Below are 26,143 nucleotides of genomic sequence, written 5' to 3' on the forward strand. Positions count from 1 at the left end.
GTCACGTGACGCAAATGACAATTTGGTCGCCATTTTAGAGCCGCAAAGGGTCTGATGCTACGTTTTCTTCAAAGCTGAGGATTTTTGTGGAGGTAGTACAAGCATGAGGGCAAGAGGTCTACTTGCAGTATCTTTTTTTCCGTGTTTGTGCTATTCAAACTGAGCAGTTGATCTTTTCTTGCTGTAGTTACGTATGATCGTTCTCTGAGTGCAACTAGCTCCTTTCTACCAGTGATAAAGCTGTACGCATGACTTTCGAATTTTGTTTCGTACCTTTCCGCTTTCGCTGTGCTAGACTTGAGACTAAGTGGAAAAGGATGGAATGATCAGTAATGCTGTCACTGTTACCCTTACGGCAGTATGACTGCCCCTGCTGAGTTGTAAAGCAACGACATTAATCTGCACAATAAATGTAGTAGTTGATGTGAAATAATGAATTCAAAGCGTTCACTGACACTGTTCAGTGCAGAACATCAACACCGTCAATGCCATTGCCAGATCTGTGCCTAGCAAAGCTGGCACGAATTTAGACCAGAATAGGCACTCCTCCATCTCCTCCCACTACACTATATATGATCTGATGAAAAAGTGCTTACCTGTCATTTTATGAGGGAATTGCAAACTGCCAAAATTAACCTGTTAGTTTCTAACTACATGCATGCATGCAAGTCTGGGAAATGGGAAAGGGTCATTTAACACTTTCTACCCCACCAGTGTTGTTGCCAGCCTAAGAAGACAATAGGTCATTTGGACCTCCCTTAAAAAAAAACAATAGGTCCAAATGTCCTGGCTTTAAAAAACCAATAGGTCCAAGTTTGTTTGCACCTTTGTTGCAATTGGTTTTTTTTACAACTTTGTTGCAACTTTTAGCAACTTTGTTTTTGCAACATTTTCAGGCTATTCGCGTTTTTCCTTATCCTTCTTATTCTGAACCTGTTTCAAGTCCTTTGGCATTGCTTTGATGTCGCTTCCTAGTTTTAATTGTTCATAAACTTTGCGAGAAGAAAGAGCCTGACATTCCTGGCCTACCCTTTCCAATACAGTGCCCGGTGTGCGAATGTAGGGATCCTGCCTGATCTTCGCATTACCATGCCGTAGTATTATATTGATGAACTTTCCGCTGTTTGCGCCGTTTTCGATAAATAGGTACTTCTGCCATGTACTTCTAGTATGGATCGGGTATTTCCGTAAACGCAGCCTCGAGTGTCAATGACGACAAACACGAACTCGGCATCGAGTGCATTTTCACTCGTAGCGAACATGAGCATTTCGATCGGGGATTGCTTTCCGACTTTGCAACTCCCATTCCATTCATTGCAGACCTTGTCCACCTTGTACGAATATATATCGGTCAGTTGACCACCAAAACGTAAAAACTATCGGTCCATCGACCGGACAAGGCAAGGTCCAATGCGTCTAATCAGAAAGGAATGCATCAGAGACCGAAGACCGAGGCCTGGCAACAACACTGCCCCACCTATGTTGACCAAGTTTTTTTTTTGCCGAGACCAGCTGTGCTGCAGCAGGTCAGTCAGAATTGTAGTAACTGTGTATCAACACGCAGGAATGCAGGCGTTAGATCGCCATTACAGGAAGAGACTGAAGCTAACAGTTTGAGCGGATACATCCGTACCTGGTCAGATAAAGCCATATGAGTGGGTACGGATAAAGCCATATATATATGAGTGGGTACGGATATCCGTACCTGGGAGACGATGAGTTAAGGAAGATTGATCATTGAATCAAATTTAAAACCGTTGCAAACTACAAAAGAGCCACTGATCTTGGACTAACAAGTCCTTGAACTTGACAAACAACACATGTACCAAACAAGCAAACAAAAAGAAAGTAAGAAAGGGCATAATGAGAAGGTAGTGAACAGAAGAAAGAATATTATATATGTCAACTTCGCTGCATTTTTCCCACAAAATGGTTATTTTGTTGATCAAGTGCAGGGTAGTCAGTGCACTTGGTCAAGTCTGTCTCTTGAAGAAAAAGGTGCCACTGCCAGAGCGATGCAGAGTTTTCCCCCCACAAAAAGTAGTGATTTTACTGCAGCACTGCTGTAAGTGTTTCCTGCGTGACCTTTAGCGCTCATTTTTGCTATAAATGATTGTTTTCAATTTTACAGGCATGAAAATTCTCCGTATTTTCCGTATTTTCCGTATTTTTGAAAAAAATAAACCGTATTTTGTTTTATTTTCAGTATTTTTCCTTTTTTTATATTTTTTTTTTTTTTTTTTTTTTTTTTCCTAGTCATAGTTATAGTAAAATAGTTTTGGGGCCATGTTTGAATCCAATTTTAAGGCTCAGATAGCCCCAGATTGCACCAAATTGCACCCTTGAACAAAAAATTTTCCGGGGGGGCATGCCCCCGGACCCCCCTAGAAGTCTTGGCGCTTCGCGCGTGCGAAACTTGGCGCTATGCGCCTGCGAAACTTGGCGCTACGCGCCTTTGAATTTTGTTTTCAGTATTTTATTTTTTTTCAGTTTTCATGCCTGATTTTACTATCAATCAATGTTGAAGACTGCTTTAATTCAAAGATACTCGTTTTGAGGGAACGTGTGTTGTTTTAGAGGATGGACACATGTAATTTATGGCTGTTTTCTTTGATGGAATCTGCGCTGTTTCAGACAATGGACACATTTATCTGCGGGACGTGTCAGGATGCGTTCAATGACATGGAGGTGTTCATGCAGCACAAGCAGAAAGGATGTTCACACTCACAGCCAGACGTTATCCAGGTTCACGTTGACCACTCAGGGGAGGTCACTGAGCTCACCGGTGCAGACGGGATCATGGGTAAGGGAAATCACTGATTGTCATCCCTCCTCAGAGAGTGTCATTTTTCACCAGTTGTAATGAGTGTTCAACATTAAACTATAACAAATGATCATTTCTGTGACTCAGAGTCAGAGAGACGTGTGTCTTTTTCAGCTGTTGTGATGAGGGTTCAACATTAAACTATAAGTATAACAAATGATATTGATAAGTTCTGTGACTCAGAGAGTATGCCTTTTTCACCTGTTGTAATGAGTGTTCAACATTGATTATACAAAATTATAATTTTTGCGAAGTGATGTGAGTTGTCACAGTCTGAGCATTCCCGTATCAAACTCCTTGCAGAAGAAGGCAGCGGTGCCTCTCCCACGACCCTGACCTTTCTGAACGAGATGGCGGATGAAGGTCGCCTGGCGACGTTGCACAACCAGGAGGGTGACGGAGGCACACGCACGTACATCATCCTCAACGATACCACCAACATCGCCTCCGACACCCTGCAGCTGGAGCCTGTTGCCGTGACTACAAGTGGTAAGGAGGGCAGTGCGGTGATAGAGGTGACTGGGGCGGGGGAGGAAACACCGCAGACCAACACAGAACATGTGCCCAAGAAAACACCAGGTACACAGTCTCACAGCAGCTTCTCTCCCAGTTTTTCACTTTAGTGTTCACATTCTTTCTGCCCCCTTTTTTGCGTGTTTCCCCTCCATTTTCTTTCAAACCTTGTTCGTTCCGTGTTGCGTCTGCTTTTTGTTGTCTTTTGTGTTCTTGTTTTTCCTGATGAAGCTTCCAGAGGCAAAAATTCTTTATCGTCTTGTGTCGTCTTTGTATCGGTGAGTACAGTAATCCTTTGTTTTTTAACTTCATTCTTTTTCAGGATGACTCATTCAATCACTGGTAGTAGTAACTATCTCAGCTTGCAAACTACTCTCTGAATTTTGAACTAGCCTTTTTTTTCTAACGAAATTACGCCTCCTGCTGTTATGTAGAGATTGAGGTTTTGTTTTGGTTGTCAGGTCGATGCCAAAAAGGGGAGGCGGGTTTGTTTCCTGTCGTACTGCAGTCAATTTCTTGATGACTGTGTCGACAGTGCTTGACCAGCAGGTGTTGCAGTGTGTTGAAGTCTACTGTGCCTAGCAGAAGAAGACAGGCAGGAGTCAGGCTGTTTGCTATTGGAGTTATTGTGATGATGATGATGATGAGCAGTGGCTGTGTGTAAGGTTGAAGTGATGGGGGGTGGGGAGGCAACAGCCAAATTAAGCAAAGGAGGCAGAGGCTCAGTTGAGGGTTTGCTGTATGTACAAATGATTTTGATGATGATGAGTGGGCGGGGCTGTAGCTCAGTCGGTAGCGCGCTGGATTTGTATTCAGTTGGCTGCTGTCAGCGTGAGTTCGTCCCCACGTTCGGCGAGAGATTTATTTCTCAGAGTCAACTTTGTGTGCAGACTCTCCTCGGTGTCCAAACACCCCCGTGTGTACACGCAAGCACAAGACCAAGTGCGCACGAAAAAGATCCTGTAATCCATGTCAGAGTTCGGTGGGTTATAGAAACACGAACATACCCAGCATGCTTCCTCCGAAAGCGGCGTATGGTTGCCTAAATGGCGGGGTAAAAACGGTCATACACGTAAAATTCCACTCGTGCAAAACACGAGTGTACGTGGGAGTTTCAGCCCACGAACGCAGAAGAAGAAGAAGATGATGATGAGTGGCTGTGTGTAGGGGTGAGGGTGAGTGTTTGCTGTATGTATACAAATGATTGTGACAACAATATGACTGGGTGTGTGCAGGGCGGCGCGGCCGGAAGCCGAAGAAAGCCGGAGAGATAAAGACAGAGCCCATGGAGGCTGTACCATCCACTCCCGTCAAACCCAACGTGCCAGAAAAAGGTCCCTTGTTTTTGCTTACAGCTGGTACCCCTTGACTTTGTTTCTCCACCTTGCTTGTAGTCATTGTATGGTAGCACCCCTCTTTTAAGACACCTCCCCCCCCCCCCCCCTCCAAGTTTAAGACTCACTCCCTTTTAAGACCCTGTTTTTTCAGATTTTTGGTTCATAACCTCTGTCAATTTACCCCCGTTGTAAGACTGCCTCCTTTTTAAGACCTGATTTTCTCAGATATTTTGAGGTCTTAAAAGGGGGGTTCCACTGTATTGTTTTACAGTGTTTTCACATGTTTATCAGTTTGCTGTATGTTTTGGAGTGGTTATGATGTTGCTTATCCCTCACTGACGGTTGCGTGCAGACAAGGACGGGAAGCTGCGTTGCCCCAACTGTCATCGCACGTTCAACAAGGAGCGGCACTTCAAGACCCACAAGTGTCTGGCCAGCTCCCTCTACATCGACATCAGCAAGCGGGAGGTCAGGCTGGACTCAGGTGAGCACAGTGCTATGGGCCTGGTAGCTCAGTTGGTAGAGCATTGGGCTTATAATCCAAGGTTCGTAGGCTCGAATCCAGACTAGGACGAACATTGGTCAACTTTATGTGCAGACTCAGAAAAAGGTAACCGTGCCCCACCCCCGTGTCACCTCTGTGGCGTGTAAAAGACCTCGGTCATTCTGCCATAAGAGCAGGTGGCTGATAATACTTAAACATGCTTACACCGGGGTAACGTGACCCTTATTGCTGCTATTTTTCCACTGGGAGGAAGCCTCCCGGAAATTTCCCAGCAATGGGATACTAAAGACAGTAAGTGAAATAAAAGGAGATCCAACATGTGTGAGAATCTCTGCAGTGTAGTGAGCAATGTTGGAGTGGCTGATGGAAGTGATGAGGTCTGTTGCATTACAGTTGAACCTGCCCCTGTTACAACCTCTCGATAATGACTACCTGTCCAAAACGACCTGTAAGAAAAGGAATAAAAGAACTGACGATTTTTGTCCTCTATAAATCAAATTTCTGCAGCCACTTGTCTATGATGACCACTTTTGGTCGTTCCCTGGATGGTCGTTGGAGACAGGTTGGACTGTATCTGGGCAGCTTGTGTTGTGAGTGTTTTGTGGGAGTACAGGGGGCTCTGTCTGAAGCTAGAATTATTTTAGTGTGAAAAATGTTCTGGTAGACAGTTGTCGGGAGAAAGAAAAGCCGTGAAGCAATGATGAGTTACAATTATACTATGGTATTGGTGGCTCCGAGAAATGTTCAAACAGAGTTTTCATACCCCTCATGCACCGGATGCGTTCTAGAATGAACTGAAAGTGTGACCTTGTCATGACCCAGGGGATGAAGGGGAACTGGAGGAGATGGAGGCGGGTGCTATCGACGACGACCAGGAGGAATACCGGGCACCACCAGAAGCTGACCAATCGGAGGACAGTGAGTTGGTGGCGGAGGAGGCTCAGGGGAACGACACAGCCAGTGCCAACGCTAAGGACGGCTCTTTCAAAAATATCCAGGTATGATCACGATGATTGGCACGATGTGTTGGCCCAGTGGTCAGTGTGTTGCACAGCAGTGTCACTGGTCCAGGGTTCAATCCTGAGTCAGGACAGGAGAGAAAGAAATCAATTTCTCAGTCTCAACGTAACGTGTGCTTGGTTGTTTTTAATGGCCCACCTTCATGAACACAGCCAAAGAACCTCTTGGCCCTACTGACTTACAGTTACACACACACACAAGGGTAGGCCTAGGGACTGGCGGTATTGTTACACAGCAAAACTGCATCGTCGTGTGAAGACGGCATAGGTGAGAGCTGGAGATCAGACACAGTTGTACAATTATTGGACATACAAAAGATCACCAGGGCAACAAAAGCAAAAAATTTTTTTCGAGATAACACATCAAACTTGTTTTTTTTATTTACCAATAGTATATGAAGTATCCGATTGGTTGTGAGTGTATGGTGTAAGGTTTATTATGCCATTTGAATCCACTTTACATATTGTATATGAAGTGTCAGATTTTTCTTTGGTTGTGAGTGTGTGGTGTAAGGATTATTAATAAATAATAATGGTGATTTCTATAGCGCTTTCGAAACACACAAAGCGCTTTACAAGAGCAATAACAACATCATTACCAGAATGACGCCATTGACGGAATAGAACACAATCATAAACACTTTACAACAAAAACCAAAAACAAAACATAAATGTTACAAAAATCCAGAGGCTGCTACTGAAAATCTACTTTACCTATTGTATATGAGGTGTCAGATATTTGTTTGGTTGCGAATGTTTGGTGTAAAGATAAGTATGTAATTCAAAATCCACTTAGCAGAGGGAGCTAACGGCTGAAGAATGTGTCTGTCTCAGCTGCACACAGACGCAGACACAGAGGGTGGGCCTCGGGACAGAAACACGCTGGGCATTGAGGATGTTCCCATCTTCCGCAGTGAGGAGGAGAAGATTGAGTTTGAGACCACGCTCAACATCGACCTGAGCTGCATTGACCACATGTTTAAGGTGAGTTTACTTGATGTCTGTCGTCTGTCTTTGCTACCAACTGTCTTTGCTACCAACGTCATTGATACGGTGGAACCCCTCTTTCTAAGATCCCTTGATTTAAGACTTCCCCCATTTTAAGACCTAGCTTTTTACATTTAGTAAAGTTTTGACTAAATGTTTTAACATAGAGGGGGAATCGAGACGAGGGTCGTGGTGTGTGTGTGTGTGTGTAGAGCGATTGAGACTAAACTACTGGACCGATCTTTATGAAATTTTTCATGAGAGTTCCTGGGTATGATATCCCCAGACGTTTTTTTCATTGTTTTGATAAATGACTTTGATGAAGTCATATCCGGCATTTTGTAAAAGTTGAGGCGGCACTGTCACACTCTCATTTTTCAATAAAATTGATTGAAATTTTGGCCAAGCAAGCTTAGACGAAGGCCGGACTTTGGGATTGCATTTCAGCTTGGAGGCTTAAAAATTAATTGATGACTTTGGTCATTTAAAATCTGAAAATTGTAATTACGCACCTCTTCAAGAAATACAACCCCTGATTTTGTTTTCTCAGTTCTTAGAGGCATGAGAGGGTGCAAAGAATCATCAGCTTGTCTTAGGTTATGACTATGATTCCCTTTCTGGTGAGCTGTTCCTTGATTTGTTCTACCTGGCCAAAAGAATGAAAGAATGCACTGACTGTTGTTTTGCACAGGTGCATGTGATAGACCAGGACATCAACGAGAATGCGGGGTCGTACGGGCGTGGCCAGCTGTCTGCACTGTCGCTGTACTCCTGCACGGTGTGTGAGAAGGTGTTCAAAACCCTGTCCCACATGCGACTGCACTGCCTGGTGCACACCGACCTAAAGCCGTTCAAGTGCACCAAGTGCTCTTACGCCACCAACACTAAAGGTAGGTGCATCTGTACTCAATGTTCTTTGCTGCCAACACTGAAAGATAAGTACAGGTGTACCTGTTCAATGCTCCTATGCCAGCTTTTGAAAGGTAGATACAGGTATACCAATTGTTCCCCAAAGAATTGAAAAGCAGGTAATGATGTACCAAATATCCTACCCCACAAACTTGTAAACTGGCACACACATGTAGTATGCCAATATATGACCTGACACATGTGTCATGTAGGTATGTACTGTTGCAGGCAACCTGTACACACACATGCGGAACCACACAGGCCAGTACTACCTAACACATGTGTCATGTAGATATGTACTGTTGCAGGCAACCTGTACACACACATGCAGAACCACACAGGCCAGTACTACCTGACACATGTGTCATGTAGATATGTACTGTTGCAGGCAACCTGTGCACACACATGCAGAACCACACAGGCCAGTACTACCTGACACATGTGTCATGTAGATATGTACTGTTGCAGGCAACCTGTGCACACACATGCAGAACCACACAGGCCAGTACTACCTGACACATGTGTCATGTAGATATGTACTGTTGCAGGCAACCTGTGCACACACATGCAGAACCACACAGGCCAGTACTACCTGACACATGTGTCATGTAGATATGTACTGTTGCAGGCAACTTGTACACACACATGCGGAAGCACACAGGCCAGTACTACCAGTGCAAGCACTGCGACTTTCACTCCGTCAACAAGAGCCACCTGGTGGAGCATGAAGCGACTCACGAAAAGAAACGCCACCCCTGCGCCATCTGCCAGAAAGACTACGCCACAGGTAGGAGCTACAGTCAATCAATCAATATGAGGCTTATATCGCGCGTATTCCGTGGGTACAGTTCTAAGCGCAGGGATTTATTTTTTTATTTTTTAAAAAATTTTTTTATGCAATTTATATCGCGCACATATTCAAGGCGCAGGGATTTATTTATGCCGTGTGAGATGGAATTTTTTTACACAATACATCACGCATTCACATCGGCCAGCAGATCGCAGCCATTTCGGCGCATATCCTACTTTTCACGGCCTATTATTCCAAGTCACACGGGTATTTTAGTGGACATTTTTATCTATGCCTATACAATTTTGCCAGGAAAGACCCTTTTGTCAATAGTGGGATCTTTTAACGTGCACACCCCAATGTAGTGTACACGAAGGGACCTCGGTTTTTCGTCTCATCCGAAAGACTAGCACTTGAACCCACCACCTAGGTTAGGAAAGGGGGGAGAAAATTGCTAACGCCTTGACCCAGGGTCGAACTTGCAACCTCTCGCTTCCGAGCGCAAGTGCGTTACCACTCGGCCACCCAGTCCCAGGAGCTACAGCAAGGCAAAGAGTCATGGAATGTCACTGTATGCTACAGGGAAGGATTTTGTGAAGGCTGTCCTTAATCCAGCCCTAAGTTGACTTCGCCAAGTCTTCACAAAACCTTTTAGCAAAAATTCAGTGCCAAAGCTTCTTGCAGCCAGCTTCATGAAGTTGACTTCACGAGTTTGACTTTGTCAGATTTAATGAGAGGCTTTATTGCGGAAAAGAATACGTACACAGCTTTAGTCATAAGACGCGGGAGAATCTAACTGCACTTGTTTCCCAGGTTTGTGCACAAAATGAAATACATGTAGAAAGCTGGTGAGCTGTTAGAATGAGGAGCATAAAAGGAGAGTACGTAATGCATGCAGTTGTATGGAGGCAGGCTAAGACCAAAATAAACAAAGTCTTGGATACCATGCTCTGGTTATGTTAGCAGCCTACAGATTATAACAGAGTTCTTGAGATAAGCCATTATTTTGTGACAGGCAAAAATGTCAATAAGGTACGAGTTTTGTCCGAATACATGCTATTGTTTTGTGACAGACAAATATAATAACGAAAGAACAATACTTGATGTGTAAAGTTGTGCATGTCAGGCAAGTCGCTGATCAACCACATGCGTAAGTACCACAGCAACACACGCAAGGGGGAACAATACCTACAGAGTGTTTAGTGTATGTTGTGTTTCAGGTATTGTATTCCAGTGCGTTTGTTTACCGTGGTGTTGTTTTATAGGCAAGTCGCTGATCAACCACGTACGTAAGTACCACAGCAACACACGCAAGGGACAAAAATACCTGCAGACCTTCCTTCAGGGGAGACAAGTCAGCGGCTCCACCGTCATCCACCAGTGTCACGTCTGTAACAGAAAGGTTGGCTTTGGCATCTTTCTTGTTGAACTTTACTCTGTCCTTGCTCATGTTGGAGTTGAGAGTCGATTTTTGTGATGTGTGTGTGTGTGTGTATGTGATGAAATACTCAGCACTATGTGTGAGTGTGTGTGTGTGCGATAAATTACTCACTGTTATGTTTGTGTCAGTGTGTGTGTGTGTGTGATGAAATAGTTAGCACTGAGTGTGTGTGTTTGTGATCTTCTTCTTCGTTCATGGGCTTAGACTCCCACGTTCACTCATGATTTTAGCACGAGTGGATTTTTACGTGTATGACCGTTTTTACCCCGCCATTCAGGCAGCATACGCCGATTTTGGGGGATGTGTTTGTGATGAAATACTTGGCACTATGTGTGAGTGTGACAAAATACTCAGCACTATGTTTGTGTCAGTGTGTGTATGTGCGTGCGTGTGTGTGTGTGTGATGAAATACTCAGCACTGTCTGTGTGTCTGTGTACCAGTTCAAGAAGAAGATCGACAGGGACCGCCACCTGTTTGTGCACGACATCCGTGACGTCAACATGACTCACCAGTGCGAGCTGTGCGAGTATCAGGCGAGTCGCCGCGTGTACCTGGAGAAACATTACCTCAAGCACCGGGTCCTCTACTGCTGCATCCTCTGTGGCGCCAAATTCCTCTCCACTGTCAAGTGAGTCTACCTCACTGTCTGTGTCTTTCTTTGCCTTGTACATCCCAGTATTTCAAGGGAGTCAGTATCTCTGTCTCTGTATCTCTTGGTGTGTTGGTTTTAATTTGTATCTACCATGGAATGAGTTTTTTGGTCATTATGTGTGTCTCTTTGTGTAGTTGGTCCTTTCCCTCTTCCATGTTACTACATACAGTCCAATGGACAATCAAGTTTCAGTCAGTCTCACTGTTATACTACCGTTCGTTTGCACCTGTCTGGTTCCCACGGTGACCAGCAGTTAGTCTCACTGTTATTACTACTGTGCCTTCTCACTCTGCAGGCTCCTAGAGCACCTGTCTGGTTCCCATGGTGACCAGCAGTCGGTGGCGGGGAGAGGGAATCTGTTTGAGCGCTGCATCAACAGCAGTCTCTACCTACCTGAACCCGACGAGCAGCTGCCGGCCGCCGACAAACCCTTTGTCAACCTGCCCCCTGAACTCTCCGCCTCCGCCGTGAACAACACTGCACCTGATGCTGATGTTGACACCATCACCCAGACACACACTGACGCTGACACCATCACCCAGACACAAACTGACACTGACACTGTCACCCAGACACGCACCGAGACCATCGCAGAGACCACTATGGAAACAAGCATGGAGACCGACACAGAGACCACCAAAGAAACCAGCACTGAAATCGGCACTGTAACTAGTACAGTAGATGGGGTGGGGGAGACTGCGGCAGCACCAGAGGCGGGTGCGGTAGCAGGGGAGGGCAACTGGGGGGTGGATGAGGGAGGGGAGGCAGTGCACACAGCAAGTGGCGTGTCACAGGTGGAGGGGGAGGGGCCTAGCTTGGCGACGGTGAAGAAGGAGGTGATCACTGTCATGGTGGACGAGGACGGGGTCACCGACATTCTGCCCACCTCCGACATCACCAGGCTGGTGACCGAGGCCTCCAAGACTGACCCCTCCCCTGCCCTCACTGACCAGGGGGAAAGCAGTGCCACACAACCCAACACACAGGGGGCAGGGGGCGAGGCCTTGTCCCAGACAGCCTCACAGTCCCTGGATCCTGTCCCTGACAGTGACGTCCCCCTGGTCCCTAATCCTGGGGGTGAAGTGCAGGGGGAGGAGGGGGAGGAGATGGGGGAGGGGCTTACAGGGGAGGCGGAGACTGAGGAGGAGGCGGGGCTGGAGGGAGAGGTGGAGGGGGAAGGTGTATCGGGCCAGGGGGAAGAGAAGGACGAAAAGAAGAACATCGTGGAGCGGCTCGGCTTCCGCAAGATGAACATGCAAATCTTCCAGAAGATGCGTGAGACGTTCGGCTCAGAGGAGTGTGAGTTCTGCGGCCGTCTGTTCTACACCAAGCAGGATTATGAGCCACACCTTCGCACACACACTGGTGAGTCACCGGCACAGTTAGCACTTTATCACAAACACTTCTACACCAAGCAGGACTATGAGCCACACCTTTGCACACACACTGGTGAGTTAGTGGTACACTTAGCACTCTGTTACAAAAACTGAATCGTGTACTGCCAAAACAACACCTCTCAAAGAGTTGCTGGTATTCAAGTATCTAAAAATGTGCCAATAGTGGAAATATAAGTCAGCTACAGGCAAAGTCAAAGTCGGTAATCTTCTGTGGTTTGACACATATGCCTTGTATTTGTTTACTCTCCTTTCTGAGCAGTGACGAATTGTTTTACTTCGGTCAACCACTCTCTCTCATCCCTCTCTGTCTATGTCTGCCCATCTTTTACTGCATATCTGTTGCGACACTGTGTCAAAGTTGGTGTGACCTTTGTGACAAAATCTTGAACTGTGTATCTTGTTTCCAGGTGACCGCCCGTTCCGCTGTAACGACTGCCCGTTCAGAGCAATCGCGCGTGAAAACCTGCGCCGCCACGTGGAGCGGGAACACCAAAACGTGAAGTTTGCGTGCAAGGAGTGTGAGTTTGTGGCCACCAGTCGCACACGCCTGTGGAACCACCAGCTGTCGCACTTGGGCATCAGCGGTCTAGAGTGTCCGCACTGCACAGAGAAGTTTGAAAGGTTGGTTCACTCACTCTTGTCTTATATTATCGGTACTGACTGTAATTGCAACCAAAATCTGTGATGGTCAAATTGTGCCTCTAAATGTGGTCGTACGGAACTGGGAGGAAATCTTGTTTTTAAAGTGGGATGTTGATGAAAATGTACACAGCAAGCAGGAATTGTTCATAAGTTCACCAATTCGCATCAAGTTTATGTACACATTATGCAAGTGTGTTTTTTGTGAACTTTTGAGCTTAAATGATTACATGTATCACTTTGTGTTTCAGCATTAAGCGACTGCGTGTGCACATGACCGTGTCCCACCCTGACCTGCCCAGGGAGGAGCTGGACAAGCTGACCGCTCACAAACACAAAATGCAGGGCAAGATGGGTCAGTACTGGTCACTTACCTTACTGCTTACCTTTCACCCAAAACTGTTACCAGAACTTTGTCAACCTCAAACATAGATTCTTTAAACTCCTAAGCCTAAACAAAGATGTGGTATGCATTTAGAGTGCTTACATCCCTTTGTTTCTCAGATCTAAACAAACAAAAAGTGGCTGAGTGTGTAGCGAATCTGGTTCAGCCACTTGCTTCTCCCCCTCTTGACATTTATCTGTTCTTTTTTCCAGGACGGCGTTCCTACAAATGTCCCTACTGTGAGCGTGTGTTTATCCGGGCCAACTCAGAGCTGCAGAAGCACATCTGGATCCACGAGGGGGTAAAGCCATACAAATGCTCCCTGTGTACCTACGCCTGCCGCTCTAAGAACAACCTGCAGGCTCACATGCTGCGTCACTCCTCACACAAGGTGGGTGCTGGCAGAGGAGGAAGGGAGGGAGGGGGGAAGCTGTTTGAAATGCTCGTTGTGTACCTACGCCTGTCGCTCCAAGAACAACCTGCAGGCTCACATGCTGCGTCAGTCCTCACACAAGGTGTGGGGTGGGAGAGAAGAGGGGGGGGGGGGGGGGGTAGGCATGGGTGAAGCGGTACAAATGCTTGCTGTGTACCTACGCCTGTCGCTTCAAGAACAACCTGCAGGCTCACAACAGTGCTGAATGTGGTATTATCTGTGGTGTGATAACTGTAATCACTAACAACAGTGCTGAATGTGGTATTATCTGTGGTGTGATAACTGTAATCACTAACAACAGTGCTGAATGTGGTATTATCTGTGGTGTGATAACTGTAATCACAAACAACAGTGCTGAATGTGGTATTTTTATCTGTGGTGTGATAACTGTAATCACAAACGACAGTTCTGATTTGGAAACTATAGTATAGTGTAGCATGATATAATATTGTATGGAATAATACCAGCTATTGTGTTTTCAGCGTAGCAATAGGGTCCGATATTTAGACGAGACAAGCGACTCGTCGCATTATACTTGTTCGAGTCTAAATATCGGACCCTATTGGTACGCTGAAAACACAATAGCGATTATATAGCTGTTCTGACCTTGATTTGTTGTTCCAAACTTACAAAATGACAGTTTTTGAGTCGATGCGTTGATCTCAGGTTTTGATAGCAGACGCCGTTTCTTATGCGCATTAGTTTTGCGCAGGCGCCACACTGACTTTGGAAAAAAACTCGATTTGACAACACAGCTGTTGATCAGCTTTTTATTAGTTCATTCGTATACAACAAAAAGAAGTTTGAGTTTTTTTCATTTTGAACAAGACTACTTATGAAGAAGACCAAAACACAACATCAACGGAAAACTAGAAACAACTGAAGAACTAGGATGCAACAAGGGGAGGAGAAGAGAACAGCTAATCCGTACAACGCGAGCAGACGGCAAGACGTTTTCAGGTGAATGGTGCTTCTGTCCCACGAACTGGTGTCCATTAGGGAGTAGCTCTGTAGAGAGAAGTTTTCAGTTTGGGTGAATGGCATTTATACTTGTCTCGTCATGAAGCGAACGTTTCAACCTAAGTTATAAACGACTACATGAATGTTAGTGCCATGGGTTGTACATCAATACTTCAGGGGGGAAGTGGGGTATTTAGTGTGGAGTTACGAGATAAGAAAAGCCGAATGCGAAACTGAGTTTGTGTTAGTCGGCAACTGAGCTCACACAGGCACACAAAAACGGCTGCCCCTGTTTGTACTACATCTTTCGACTTTGGGCATTTTGTGGTGTTTAGGGACAGAAAATAATTGGTTTAGTCCTGTTTCATCGGGAAGTTAGCAGAAAAGGGTATGCTATCGACATTTGTAAAGCTGAAAAACATTCCCGAGAAGAATTTCAAGTTGTCAGTGTATGCTGTTGTCGATAGAAACATCGCCGCGTGGTACAGATGGGTAAACCGGAACCATGCGTCTTTGTTATTGACAATATGCTTTTGGATATTGAGTAAAATGGCTGACTTCCGTAGCATTATGCTTTGATGATCGGAAGAGACCATCCAATCACAGCCCCCGAATTCCCCCACGTGTTCATCAGAATAGCTATATTATAGTATAATGTAATATAATATAGTATAGTGTAGTATATTTCAGGTACACAACTTGGATTTGAGGTACTGCAGCATTGACATCTGCAACATAAGCAGAGAAAATGACATTTAAAATGCTGTTACATAAGTTTCGAAAATGGTTAACAATGACAGCTGCATTTGTAAAGAATCAATTATTGACAGATCTGACTTTGTTATGTTGCTGTTTGTTGTAAGTGTCCATCAAGTCTATGAATGGGAGTGATGTAAAGCTGCCTAAATGGCGGGGTAAAAAAACGGTCATACACGTAAAATTCCACTCGAGCAAAAAACACGAGTGTACGTGGAAGTTTCAGCCCACGAACGCAGAAGAAGAAGAAGAAAAAGTCAGCACAGACAATCTGGAAAATAAAGGTGTTAACAGATAGGAAGTCTTAAATTAGTAGGTCTTAAAAGGGGGGGTGGGTTCCGCTGTATTCATTCCACTCTTTTCATGTTGTGTCTTTTGCTTCAGCCATTTGCGTGTCAAGAATGCGGGAAGGCGTACAAATCCAAGACGGCGCTTCGCTGGCACGTGCGGTCTCACAAGACGGGAAACCTCTTTAAGTGTGACAAGTGAGTGTCAGTCTGTCAGACATGATGTTGGTAATAATGATAATAATAATAATAATAATAATAATAATAATAATAATAATAAAAATAATGATCAAACGCTTTTCATCGCAAGATAGCAGTCTCAGATTTTTTTTTGCATGCACAGATGCAGGAGGGGACTAAGTCCACCCAAAGTAGGTACATTTCCTGTGGGTGTTCCTGTGGGGCTGCACTGATATCTGCTTCTGTTCAGTAAATAAAGTGTACTGTTGCTTACATACTGAGTTATCATCCATCTGTTCAAACCGATTGTGTTGTAGGTTGAGAATTGAAATGTCCGTGATGTGAAATGTGCACTTGTACCTGAGTATTATTATGTTAAATGGGGCCCAAGGACTGTTATGCCGGGGTGGAAGTAGAGATAAGCGCCTACTTCCCAAGAAATGCTCCATATGGCTTCGTGTCTCCAAACACCTCTGACAGTCAAATCCAGCTCCTGGCCTTCACGTGGCAGGCCCTGTCTTCGACTAACAGGAGAAGGGATGCAGGCGGGTCCCTGGCGCCTTTAAACCAGCTGCTTCGGGCAGATGGGGCTCGTCAACCTTGGATGGTCGCTCATCTAGGAGAAGGACAACTCCGATTTCAAAACCCGCACTGCCTTGTGTGCGCCTTGGGAAAGGCAAAGGCTACGAGAAGGAAAACTTCGACAACAAACCCGGGTAGAGTGGACTCGACAGCCCAGCAAGGCAGCTACTCTTGGGGAGGAGGCAACCCTGAGTAAGAACCTCAACCACCGAAGACGGAAGACAGCAGCCAACTTGGCGTGGGGAGAAAATCGGCTGTCTACGCTTCCACGATAATATGAACATCGAACGCAGAAGAAGAAGAAGAATTATGTTAAATATGCACTTACACCTGAGTACCATGATGTGAACTAAGCACTGATATCCGAGTACTGTTCACTATGTGCCAGGTGTTCGTACGAGGCCCAGCAGCGCAGCCACCTGAAGCGGCACATGGAGACGCACGAAGTCCAGAAACGCTTCACCTGCCACCACTGTGACTACTCCGCCAACACCGCCGGCTACATGAAGATCCACTACGCCCGTGCGCATAAAGGTCTCCAGTACTCGCCCGAACTCCACGGGCTGGCCAATACCACAACCTCTGTCGCCTCTGAACACCAGGTTTGTCTGTCTGTGTGTCTGTTTTGACATCAGTGTCTGCAGTACTCTCCCAGGTTTTACCGTCTTGCAAACACAACCTACTCTGTCACCTTTTGGCACCAGGTAGGCTCTTCTGTCTGTCAGTATGTCTGGCTGTGTGTTTATGTGTGTGTGTGAGTGTCTGTCTGTTTGTCTGCAGAGAAAGGTCTGCAATTCTTGAATTCCATGGACTGGAAAACAAAACAACCGCTGTGGCCTCGAGGCTCCAGATAGGTCCTTCTGTCTTTGTGTGTGTGTGTGTGTGTGTGTATCTGTCTGTCTGTCTGTCTGTCTGTCTGTACACAAGGGTCTGCAATTCTTCCCTGAACTACATGGACTGGAAAACACAACAACCGCTGTGGCCTCTGGGACCCAGGTATGTCCTTCTGTCTTTGTTTGTGTGTTTGTTTGCATGCATGAGTGTGTGCATCAAGGCATGTGTTGCTGGTGACCGTATTGTACAGCGTCCTTGTCTCCTCCCATTGCAGGTGTTCAAGTGCCTAAGCTGTGACTACCTGTTCGGCAACCTGTCGGACCTGAAGCGGCATCTGAAGATTCGTCACCACGTGCAGGTGCAGGACATTGCTGGCATTGAACAGATGCAGATCTCAGAGGTGGAGGTAAGTTGACCATCCATTCATCCATCCATCCGTCCATCCATCCACCCACCCACCTACCACCCATCCATCCACCCTCCCACCCATCCATCCATCCATCCATCCATCCATCCATCCAGCATCTGGTACATTGTTGTCATGAGCAGCGGGAAATTAGGTCCCTGCCAAACTAGTTTGACACAACCTCATTTAAATGATTTACACACTTGTGAGTATATGGTTTAGTTATGACATGGGTGGTCTCTTTCACGTGTGTAGGATAAAGGAGTTTTGACACAAAGAAGCACACATGTGTAACTGTCACCGTGTTGTTGTATCACACAGGTTGTGCAGTGCGCTGAGGAACAGGCAGTGACAGAGACGACGGAGATCATGGAGCAAGAGTCGGTGCTGACCTCTGGCGTGAGGGAGACGGTCAACAGCGCCGACCTTGACGAGAAAACAGCGTCGGCAGTTACCCTGCTGCAGCAAATCATCAACATGCAGAGTCAGGTGAGTCTGGCTTGTGGAGAGGAATGTGTGTCCCAGGCTGTGTGATTTACCGTCAATGCTGTTCAGCGGTATATTGATTTCTTTCAGTGTTGATGAAAGTCTTGCAGAGCTAGCCTGTTGGTTTAAACAAAATTAAATTACATATTCCTACTCCGAATCACATGTAGCAGTTGACTCAGTCTAAAGTGCTAGGTCTGAAAAGGCTACCCGTCTAAGGGGAGCAACCCCAACTAAAAAAGTGTAAACGTAGCTATGGTAATGACGACGCACCCAGGGAGTTACCTCCCCTCCTGCGTACTACGTCACTACTGCTACTGACCACGTGACCCCTATCATTCGACACTTCAGCTTTCTAGGGAGCAGGTCGTGAATTTTTTGGCTCTAGTGGAAGTTCGCTGTTTGGTGTTTGCTTAGACACCCACCGGCACCCACACCCGTCTCTTCACCCGCTGCACTGGTAGTTGGTGAGCTCGTTCCTTTACTTGTATTGAACGTAATTTTTCAGTTGCTACTTGAAATTTTCGGCCACGTGTTGGTCACGTATTTTGTGGTAGCCAATTTGAAATTTTTGTCGCCATTTTGTTGTCAGCATGTCTGACGGAGACAAAAAGCGCGGCAAGGCTGATGTGAAGGGAAAAATTAAACCCAAGTCTTCCACTTCTGTCCCTAAGCCTATTTTGGTTGTTGTTTCCGACGCGGCTAACAATGCTGTTATGACGGTCCCTATTTCTGCCCCGAGTGACCAGCCGGTTGCTGGGCAGTCAATTCAACCTACGCGTACTGTTGTTTCTCGCTCGTCTTCTCTGCCGCTTGCAGATTCGGCGTCGCTGGTCTCATCGTTGCTTTCTTCGCTGGTTCCCGAGCTTCGCACGTTGGTGAGAGAGGAGATGGTGCGTTCTAAGCCTTCGACTTCCGTTGTCCCGTCGTTGGCTTCCTTTCCGCTTCCGGCTGTGACGCTGTCCTTGGCCGAGGTGGTTGCTTCTGCGCCTTCTACCGCTGTGGTTGGCGACGCAAGTAAGTTGGGCTGGTCCGTAGGTCCTAGTGAGACCGCTGGACGCTCCCTGCTGGGAAGCAGCCCTTTTCGGCGGGTTCACGACCCGCAAACCCCTGTTCGTTCTCACTTTGGCTTCACGGAAGACCATCGTGTTGATGAGCAATGGCGGCATTTGGTTCAGGCTTCGACGCTTCCGGCACTCGCCGGAAGCGTAGGTCCTCCGACGTACGCACCCGCTGGGGTCGTTTCCGGAGTCGACCAGCCGGTTCCGTCTGCTGCGCTTCCGGCACTCGCCGGAAGCATAGGTCCCCCGATGTACGCACCCGCTGGGGTCGTTTCCGGGGTTGACCGGACGTGGCCCTCTGGGCATTCGGCCTTCCGGCCGCCGTCCACAGTGTCTGCGCTTCCGCTTTTCGCGGTCGCGTCTGATGCTTTTCCGGCTCAGCCCGGATCGGCTGCTTCTTCCGCTTCCGCTTCCTCTCGGACGGCGGTCGCGGGGGGGCATCACCAGCCCTTTGGGCAGGTGTCTCAGCCCTGGCCGGGGCAGTCAGCGCTTCCGTCTTCGGTTGTTGCTTCGACTGCGGTTCCGGTTCCGGCGGCTGTGGGCATGCCGTCCTCTTACTCTTACCCTAGTCAGGGCATGAGTTCGGATGGTGTTGGAGTGGACGGGTTTCCGGTTTCCGGTTACGGTGTTCACCGCCCTTCTACCAGCAACGTGGACTTCGGTCCTTCGCCGGATGTTTCGGACATTCAGTCCGTCGCCAGTGAGGCTGCACGTGTTGGTTATCCGGAGAGACTCAAAGTGGCACTGGAGGCCGCTGCCGAGGTCACTTCGAGATATTTCGCGGAAGGGGCTTCGGTCTCTTCGGCTGCCGCTTCGACGGCTCCGTCCGCGATGGCTGATTTTCGCTCTGGGAAGGAGGATGACTCATACTTCCGGTTTATGGAGTCTCCATCCATAGCTTTTCAGCTTTCTCAGGTTTTGGCCAAGCCATCTCCTTCCGGAAGCGGAATTCCTTCACTTCCGGTTCCGCTGCTCGTGCCTCACGGCTCAGTTCCGGAGCTGGCCCAGCAGTGGATGGCTTCGCCTTCTCAAGCTTCTGCATTCGCACTGTCGTCTCACAGGCGGTTGGTCTTGCAGAAGTCTCCGAGGAACTTGTTGGATGCGTTCGCTCTCCCGCGTTCATCTTTGACAGTTCCTCCGGAGATGCTGGCCTTGTTGGCTAAGCCTATCAAGAAGGATGACGGCGTGCTCTTTTCTGAGAACACGCTGATTGCTTCTGAAGAGGCAGGGCGTCAGCAGCTGGAGCTTGCCTCCATTGCTGAGACTCTCATTCGGGCCCTCTCTCGTGCCCTCACTGATTCGCTGAATCCGTTCTCTCTCAGCGAGGATCAGGATGCGGATGACGTCTCCACTTTGTTGGCCGCTCTTGCGAGGGTCAATGAAGAACAAATGAGACTTTCTGCTGTGCACTATGCGCACTCTGTTATGTGTCGTCGGGATCTCTTTCTGGCACACTCTCAGTTTTCGGATCAGGCAACCAAGGACACTTTGCGTGCCTCACCGGTCTTGGAGGGTTCCCTCTTCGGGCATCTCGTTTTTGACGCCCGAAGACAGGAAATTCAGGCAAACAGGGACCAGCAGTTCTCTGACTTTTCCCTGCACAGCCTTAAGCAGTCCAAGCAGTCTCAGCCTTCTCAGCCGAAGCAGGCTAAGGTTGCTGGCCCTCCCAAACCGGCAGACAAGGGTCGTGGACGTTCCTCTTCTCGTGGCTCGAGACGACGACCGTCTTCCGGCAGGGGGAGAGGCGGCTCTGGAAGCAAGCCTCACCCCCAATGAAGTGCTCCCGATCTCCCCCCCACCCCGCCCTCCACTCTGGTGATGGCGGGGGGCCCTTCCCGGGCATTTTCCCATTGGCTCGTGTCCATACAGAGTCAATGGATTATGGGGGTCGTGAGGTCGGGCTTCCGTCTTCTCTGGAAAGATGGCAAGGCTCCTCTGGTCAGGCGTCCGCCGGCGTTCAGGCCTCCCTCCTCGCAGGAAGCCATTTCCGTCCTTCGGTCGGAAATAGACTCCCTGGTGCAGAAGGGCGCAGTGGAGAAGGTCCACGACCACAGTTCCCCTGGGTTTTACGGACGGCTTTTCGCCGTCCCCAAAGCCTCAGGGGCATGGCGTCCTGTCTTGGACCTGTCTTTCCTCAATACCTTTTTGAGGGAGATAAGGTTCAAGATGGAGACGCCAGCGTCGGTCAGGGACTCTCTCCGCCCGGGAGATTGGGCGACCTCCATCGACCTGACGGATGCATACTTCCACATTCTTATGCATCCAGCCGACCGGAAATGGCTTCGTTTCCGGTGGGCAAGTCAGGTTTACCAGTTTCGCGCCCTTCCTTTTGGCCTGTCTCTCGCCCCTTGGGTCTTCACCATGGTCGTGAGACAGGTCTGCGCGCTGGTGAGGTCGCGGGGTGTCCGGCTACGTGCCTACCTGGACGATTGGCTCATCCTGAGTCAGAGTCAGGCGGGGTGCGAGCAGGATACCCAATCGGTTCTTCGGGAGGCCAACATGTTTGGCTTCTCGATCAACCGATCAAAGTCGGAGCTGACACCGTGTCAGACGTTCACCTACTTGGGAATGTCTTTCGACACGGTGGCTTGGACTGTCCAGCCCTCTCAGAAGAGGGTGGACAAGCTCCAGGCGTGCATACGCTCCACTTTGCCTCTCCCGAGGGCCTCCCTGCGGACTTTGGCCTCCATCTTAGGGCAGATGGAGTCCATGGCTCTCCTGGTCCCCTTGGGGAGGGTCCACAAACGGCCCTTTCAGCTGGCGCTGAAACCGTTCGTGGACTCTCCCACGGTGGATTGGAATGCCCTCATCCCTCTCCAGGGATGGTTCCAATCCGCTACCCTTCCGTGGCTGGACACGGAGTGGGTGAGCAGGGGCGTGCCGATAGCCCTTCCTGCCCCAGATTTGGACCTGTTCACGGACGCGTCCTTGGTGGGGTGGGGGGCTCACACAGACCAGCTGACTGCGTCAGGTCTGTGGTCGGCAGATCAGAGGATGCAGCACATCAACTTGCTGGAGCTAGAAGCCGTGGCTCTAGCTCTGGACAAGTTCCGGCCCTCCCTTCAGGCCAAGCATGTTCGTCTGTTTACAGACAACACGACAGTGGCAGCTTACATCAACAAGCAGGGAGGGTCGCGGTCTCCGTCGCTTTCGGCCAGGGCCTGCGAGATCCTGGTTTGGTGTTCAGAGCATCAAATCAGGCTTTCGGCCAGGTACCTGCCCGGAAGCTTGAACACTCTGGCGGACGCGCTCAGCCGCTCCGACAGAGTGCTTCAAACAGAGTGGACCATCACTCACGGAGCGCTGGATCGTCTTTGGTCTCTTGTGCAGAAACCTCAGGTGGACCTTTTTGCCACCAGGTTCTCGAAGAGACTACCAGTGTTCGTCTCACCATTCCCGGACCCCGAGGCGTGGGAGACGAACGCGATGGACATTTCCTGGTCAGGCCTGGAGGCTTACGCGTTCCCGCCATTCCAGTTGCTCACGCGAGTTCTCAGGAAGGCGGAGCAGGAGGGCCCGTCCCTCCTGCTGATCGCTCCTCTTTGGCCGTCTCAGCCATGGTTCCCGGACCTGCTGAGACTCGCCCAGGGCCCTCCCATTCCTCTCGCTCTCACGCGAGGAGAACTGGTTCAGCCTCACACCGGCAGCCTCCACGCAGAGCCTCAGATGCTGAATCTTCACGCGTGGAGGTTGTGCGGTCTTCTCTGAGGCGCAAAGGGGCATCAGATCTGACCATGGACCTGGTAGGACGCTCGCACAGGGCATCTACCTCGTCCGTTTATGAGTCACATTGGAGGGCCTGGGTTACCTGGTGTCACGAGCATCGGCTGGATGCTACGGCGCCCCGCACGATGCACGTGGCGAACCACCTTGCTTTCATGTCCTCTCAGGGAGCTTCTGCTGCCTCGTTGAAAGTAAGAAGATCGGCCATCTCGGCGATCCTACGCCAGATAGGTCGCTCTATAGATGTTAGTGGTGTGATCGCTGGAGTCATCAAGGGCGCTTCCCTTTCTGACGTCAAGTCTCGTACGCCCGTTCCTAAGTGGGATCTCTTATTGGTCATGGAGTTTCTGCGTTCAGCGGATTTTGAACCTCTCAGAGATGCCAGTTTTGCGAATCTTACACGCAAGTCCCTTTTCCTTTTGCTGCTAGCATCGGCACGACGGGGCAGTGAGATCCACGCTCTTTCCGGTAATTCGGACGACATTTCCTTTGAATCAGATGGGTCCGTTACTTTGCGGTTTCGACCTGAGTTTCTTGCGAAAAACCAGGCTCCCGAGCGAGCTTCTCCTTTGGTTCATGTCAGGCCGTTGTCCAGGCTCCGAATGATCCAGACTTAGTAAATTGCCCTGTTAGAGCCCTTCACATCTACCTTGCCCGTTCTCAGTCTCTTAGATCCGCAGCTCAAAAGCTTTTGTTTATTTCTCTCAATACGGAGAGACATAAGGATATTACTAAGACGACTTTGGCCCGGTGGGTGTCGGCGCTCATTAAGCATGCTTACGAGTGGAGCCGCCGCAATGAAGGGGGGACACAGCCTGTCCTTCCTCTGGAATCAGCTCGGGCTCACGAGACGCGAGCTTGGGCTTCCTCCTTGGCCGTGTTACGATCAAGAAGACTGGAGGAGGTGCTACACACCGCATACTGGCGTTCCGAGGATGTCTTCATGAATTTTTACCTGCGTGACATCTCGGCTCTTCGCCAGGATGGATCTAGAGCTTTGCCTGCCATGGTGGCAGGGGGTCAGCTCTTGACAAGGATTTGAGAGTGAGTTTGAACTTTTTCTTTCCCACCGCCTTGTTGTTTCAATCTGCTACATGTGATTCGGAGTAGGAATATGTAATTTAATCGAAAATTTTATTGTAAATTTTCATTTAATAAATATACCTACCCGAATCACATATCGTAGTCCCTCCCACCTACCCCGCTTATGATTTGGAGATTTTATTCTTCGAGTCGAATGATAGGGGTCACGTGGTCAGTAGCAGTAGTGACGTAGTACGCAGGAGGGGAGGTAACTCCCTGGGTGCGTCGTCATTACCATAGCTACGTTTACACTTTTTTAGTTGGGGTTGCTCCCCTTAGACGGGTAGCCTTTTCAGACCTAGCACTTTAGACTGAGTCAACTGCTACATGTGATTCGGGTAGGTATATTTATTAAATGAAAATTTACAATAAAATTTTCGATTTTATTTAATACATCTGAAAAATTGAAATCTTGAAAAGGGGAGTCTTAATTTAAAGGCTCTTAAAAGAGGGCTCCACTGTACCTGTGTGAGTCCATACCTAATGACGGTCACCCATCTCTCCCAGGGAGCGTTTGGTCAGCAGGAGATCAAGGTGATGTTTGACATGTGTCATTGTGTGTATGGCTTCATATCTGTGCGAGTCCATAACTAATGATGGCTACCTCTGTCTCTGCCAGGGAGCGTTTGGTCAGCAGGAGATCAAGGTGATGTCTGTTGATGTGTGTTTTGCTTCATGCCTGTGCGAGTCCATAACTAAAACATTGTAATTAATAATGGTAATCTCTGTCTCTGCCAGGGAGCGTTTGGTCAGCAGGAGATCAAGGTGATGTCGGAGGATGGCCAGCTGGTGACGGTCAACCCGGAGACCATCATCGTCCAGCAGCACGACGGTCAGCAGGTCCTGGTCACCAACGCCGACGGTCACGCCGACCACGGACAGTACGTCATCCAGTATATCGCCCCTGACGACGACCCTAACGCCGTGCCCTCCATGGAGGGCGTTCCCATGGAGATACACACTGTCGACACAGAGCTGGTGACGGAATAGCCGGTGGTCACTAGTCATCATCCCTGACAACGACCTTCGCGCTGTGCCCTCTAGTATAGGGTGTTCCCGTGGAGATACACACTGTCGACACAGAGCTGGTGGCAGAACAGCCAGTGGTCACTAGTCATCACCCCTGACACGTTCCCATGGAGATGCACACTGTCGACACAGAGCTGCTGGCTGAGTAGCTGGTGGTCACTAGTCATCACCCCTGACAATAACCTTAGCACTGTGCCCTCCTTCAAGGGCGTTCCCATGGAGACACACACTGTCGACACAGAGCTGGTGGCAGAGTTAGCTGTGTTTGTGTTCTGGAAATGTTCAAAGTGGTTGGGGGATACAGGGGGAGATGAGGTGGAGGGGGATTATTGATAGTAGAATTATTTCTTAAGTTATTAAAAGCAAACACGTCGCAACTGCTGTTATATGAGTGTGTGTGTGCAAGTTGTACATTAAATCGTCTGCATGAATGACCAGGCACACAGCAATGTATAGTATGGAATGCATGCAATGATATTTTGATACTGACAATTTTGACTTCAATGCACTTTTCATTCTCAGCAATCAAATGTGTAGATATACTACATATGTATGACTATTGACATTGTACTTTTTCATGCAGCATGTATGTACAGTATATATATATATATATCAGATATGAGACGTGAAAAAAATAACTACTTTGGGTTGACATGAAACTTGAAGGTTTAGGTGTAAATGTTGACAAAAGGGGAAGACTCATCTGTTCTGTTGCCGTGTTTACTGCTTTTGGAAACATGTGGTTCAGCAAATACGGTGCATGGAAAAGTTGAGAGATCAGACTTTCATGCGTTTGCTGGATGTGCTGTAGTATTTGTTTTTTTATGCGAGTGCTTCTATGCATGTCTGATTCAATCTGGCAAAGAGAGAGAGAGGAAGAGAAAGAGAGCTTCCTTTATTAAACTTGGTCATGTATCAACTCGA

General features: G+C 48.2%; 1 protein-coding gene across 1 annotated transcript; it reads left to right on the plus strand.

The window, feature by feature from the left end:
• The first annotated feature begins 9 nt into the window (after nucleotides 1-9).
• LOC138976747 (zinc finger protein ZFAT-like) lies at nucleotides 10-26,143 on the plus strand. Its single transcript, XM_070349664.1, has 20 exons — nucleotides 10-92; nucleotides 2,635-2,803; nucleotides 3,128-3,403; nucleotides 4,573-4,671; nucleotides 5,027-5,158; nucleotides 6,002-6,177; nucleotides 7,033-7,182; nucleotides 7,877-8,075; nucleotides 8,723-8,881; nucleotides 10,150-10,286; nucleotides 10,767-10,954; nucleotides 11,274-12,343; nucleotides 12,783-12,996; nucleotides 13,266-13,369; nucleotides 13,612-13,790; nucleotides 15,933-16,033; nucleotides 16,986-17,199; nucleotides 17,706-17,837; nucleotides 18,159-18,326; nucleotides 24,929-26,143. The coding sequence occupies exons 2-20, from the start codon at nucleotides 2,638-2,640 to the stop codon at nucleotides 25,178-25,180; spliced, it is 4,116 nt and encodes a 1,371-aa protein (XP_070205765.1). The 5' UTR covers nucleotides 10-92; nucleotides 2,635-2,637; the 3' UTR covers nucleotides 25,181-26,143.

This window comes from Littorina saxatilis, linkage group LG1 (assembly GCF_037325665.1).
Source record: "Littorina saxatilis isolate snail1 linkage group LG1, US_GU_Lsax_2.0, whole genome shotgun sequence".
NCBI lineage: Eukaryota > Metazoa > Mollusca > Gastropoda > Littorinimorpha > Littorinidae > Littorina > Littorina saxatilis.

Excerpts from the sequence above, each read along its gene's own strand:
- LOC138976747 (XM_070349664.1), top strand. The coding sequence starts at position 2,638 with ATGGACACATTTATCTGCGGGACGTGTCAGGATGCGTTCAATGACATG. Across the intron at positions 5,159-6,001 it reads GGAGGTCAGGCTGGACTCAG|GGGATGAAGGGGAACTGGAG; the intron begins GTGAGCACAGTG and ends GTCATGACCCAG. Across the intron at positions 10,955-11,273 it reads AAATTCCTCTCCACTGTCAA|GCTCCTAGAGCACCTGTCTG; the intron begins GTGAGTCTACCT and ends CTCACTCTGCAG.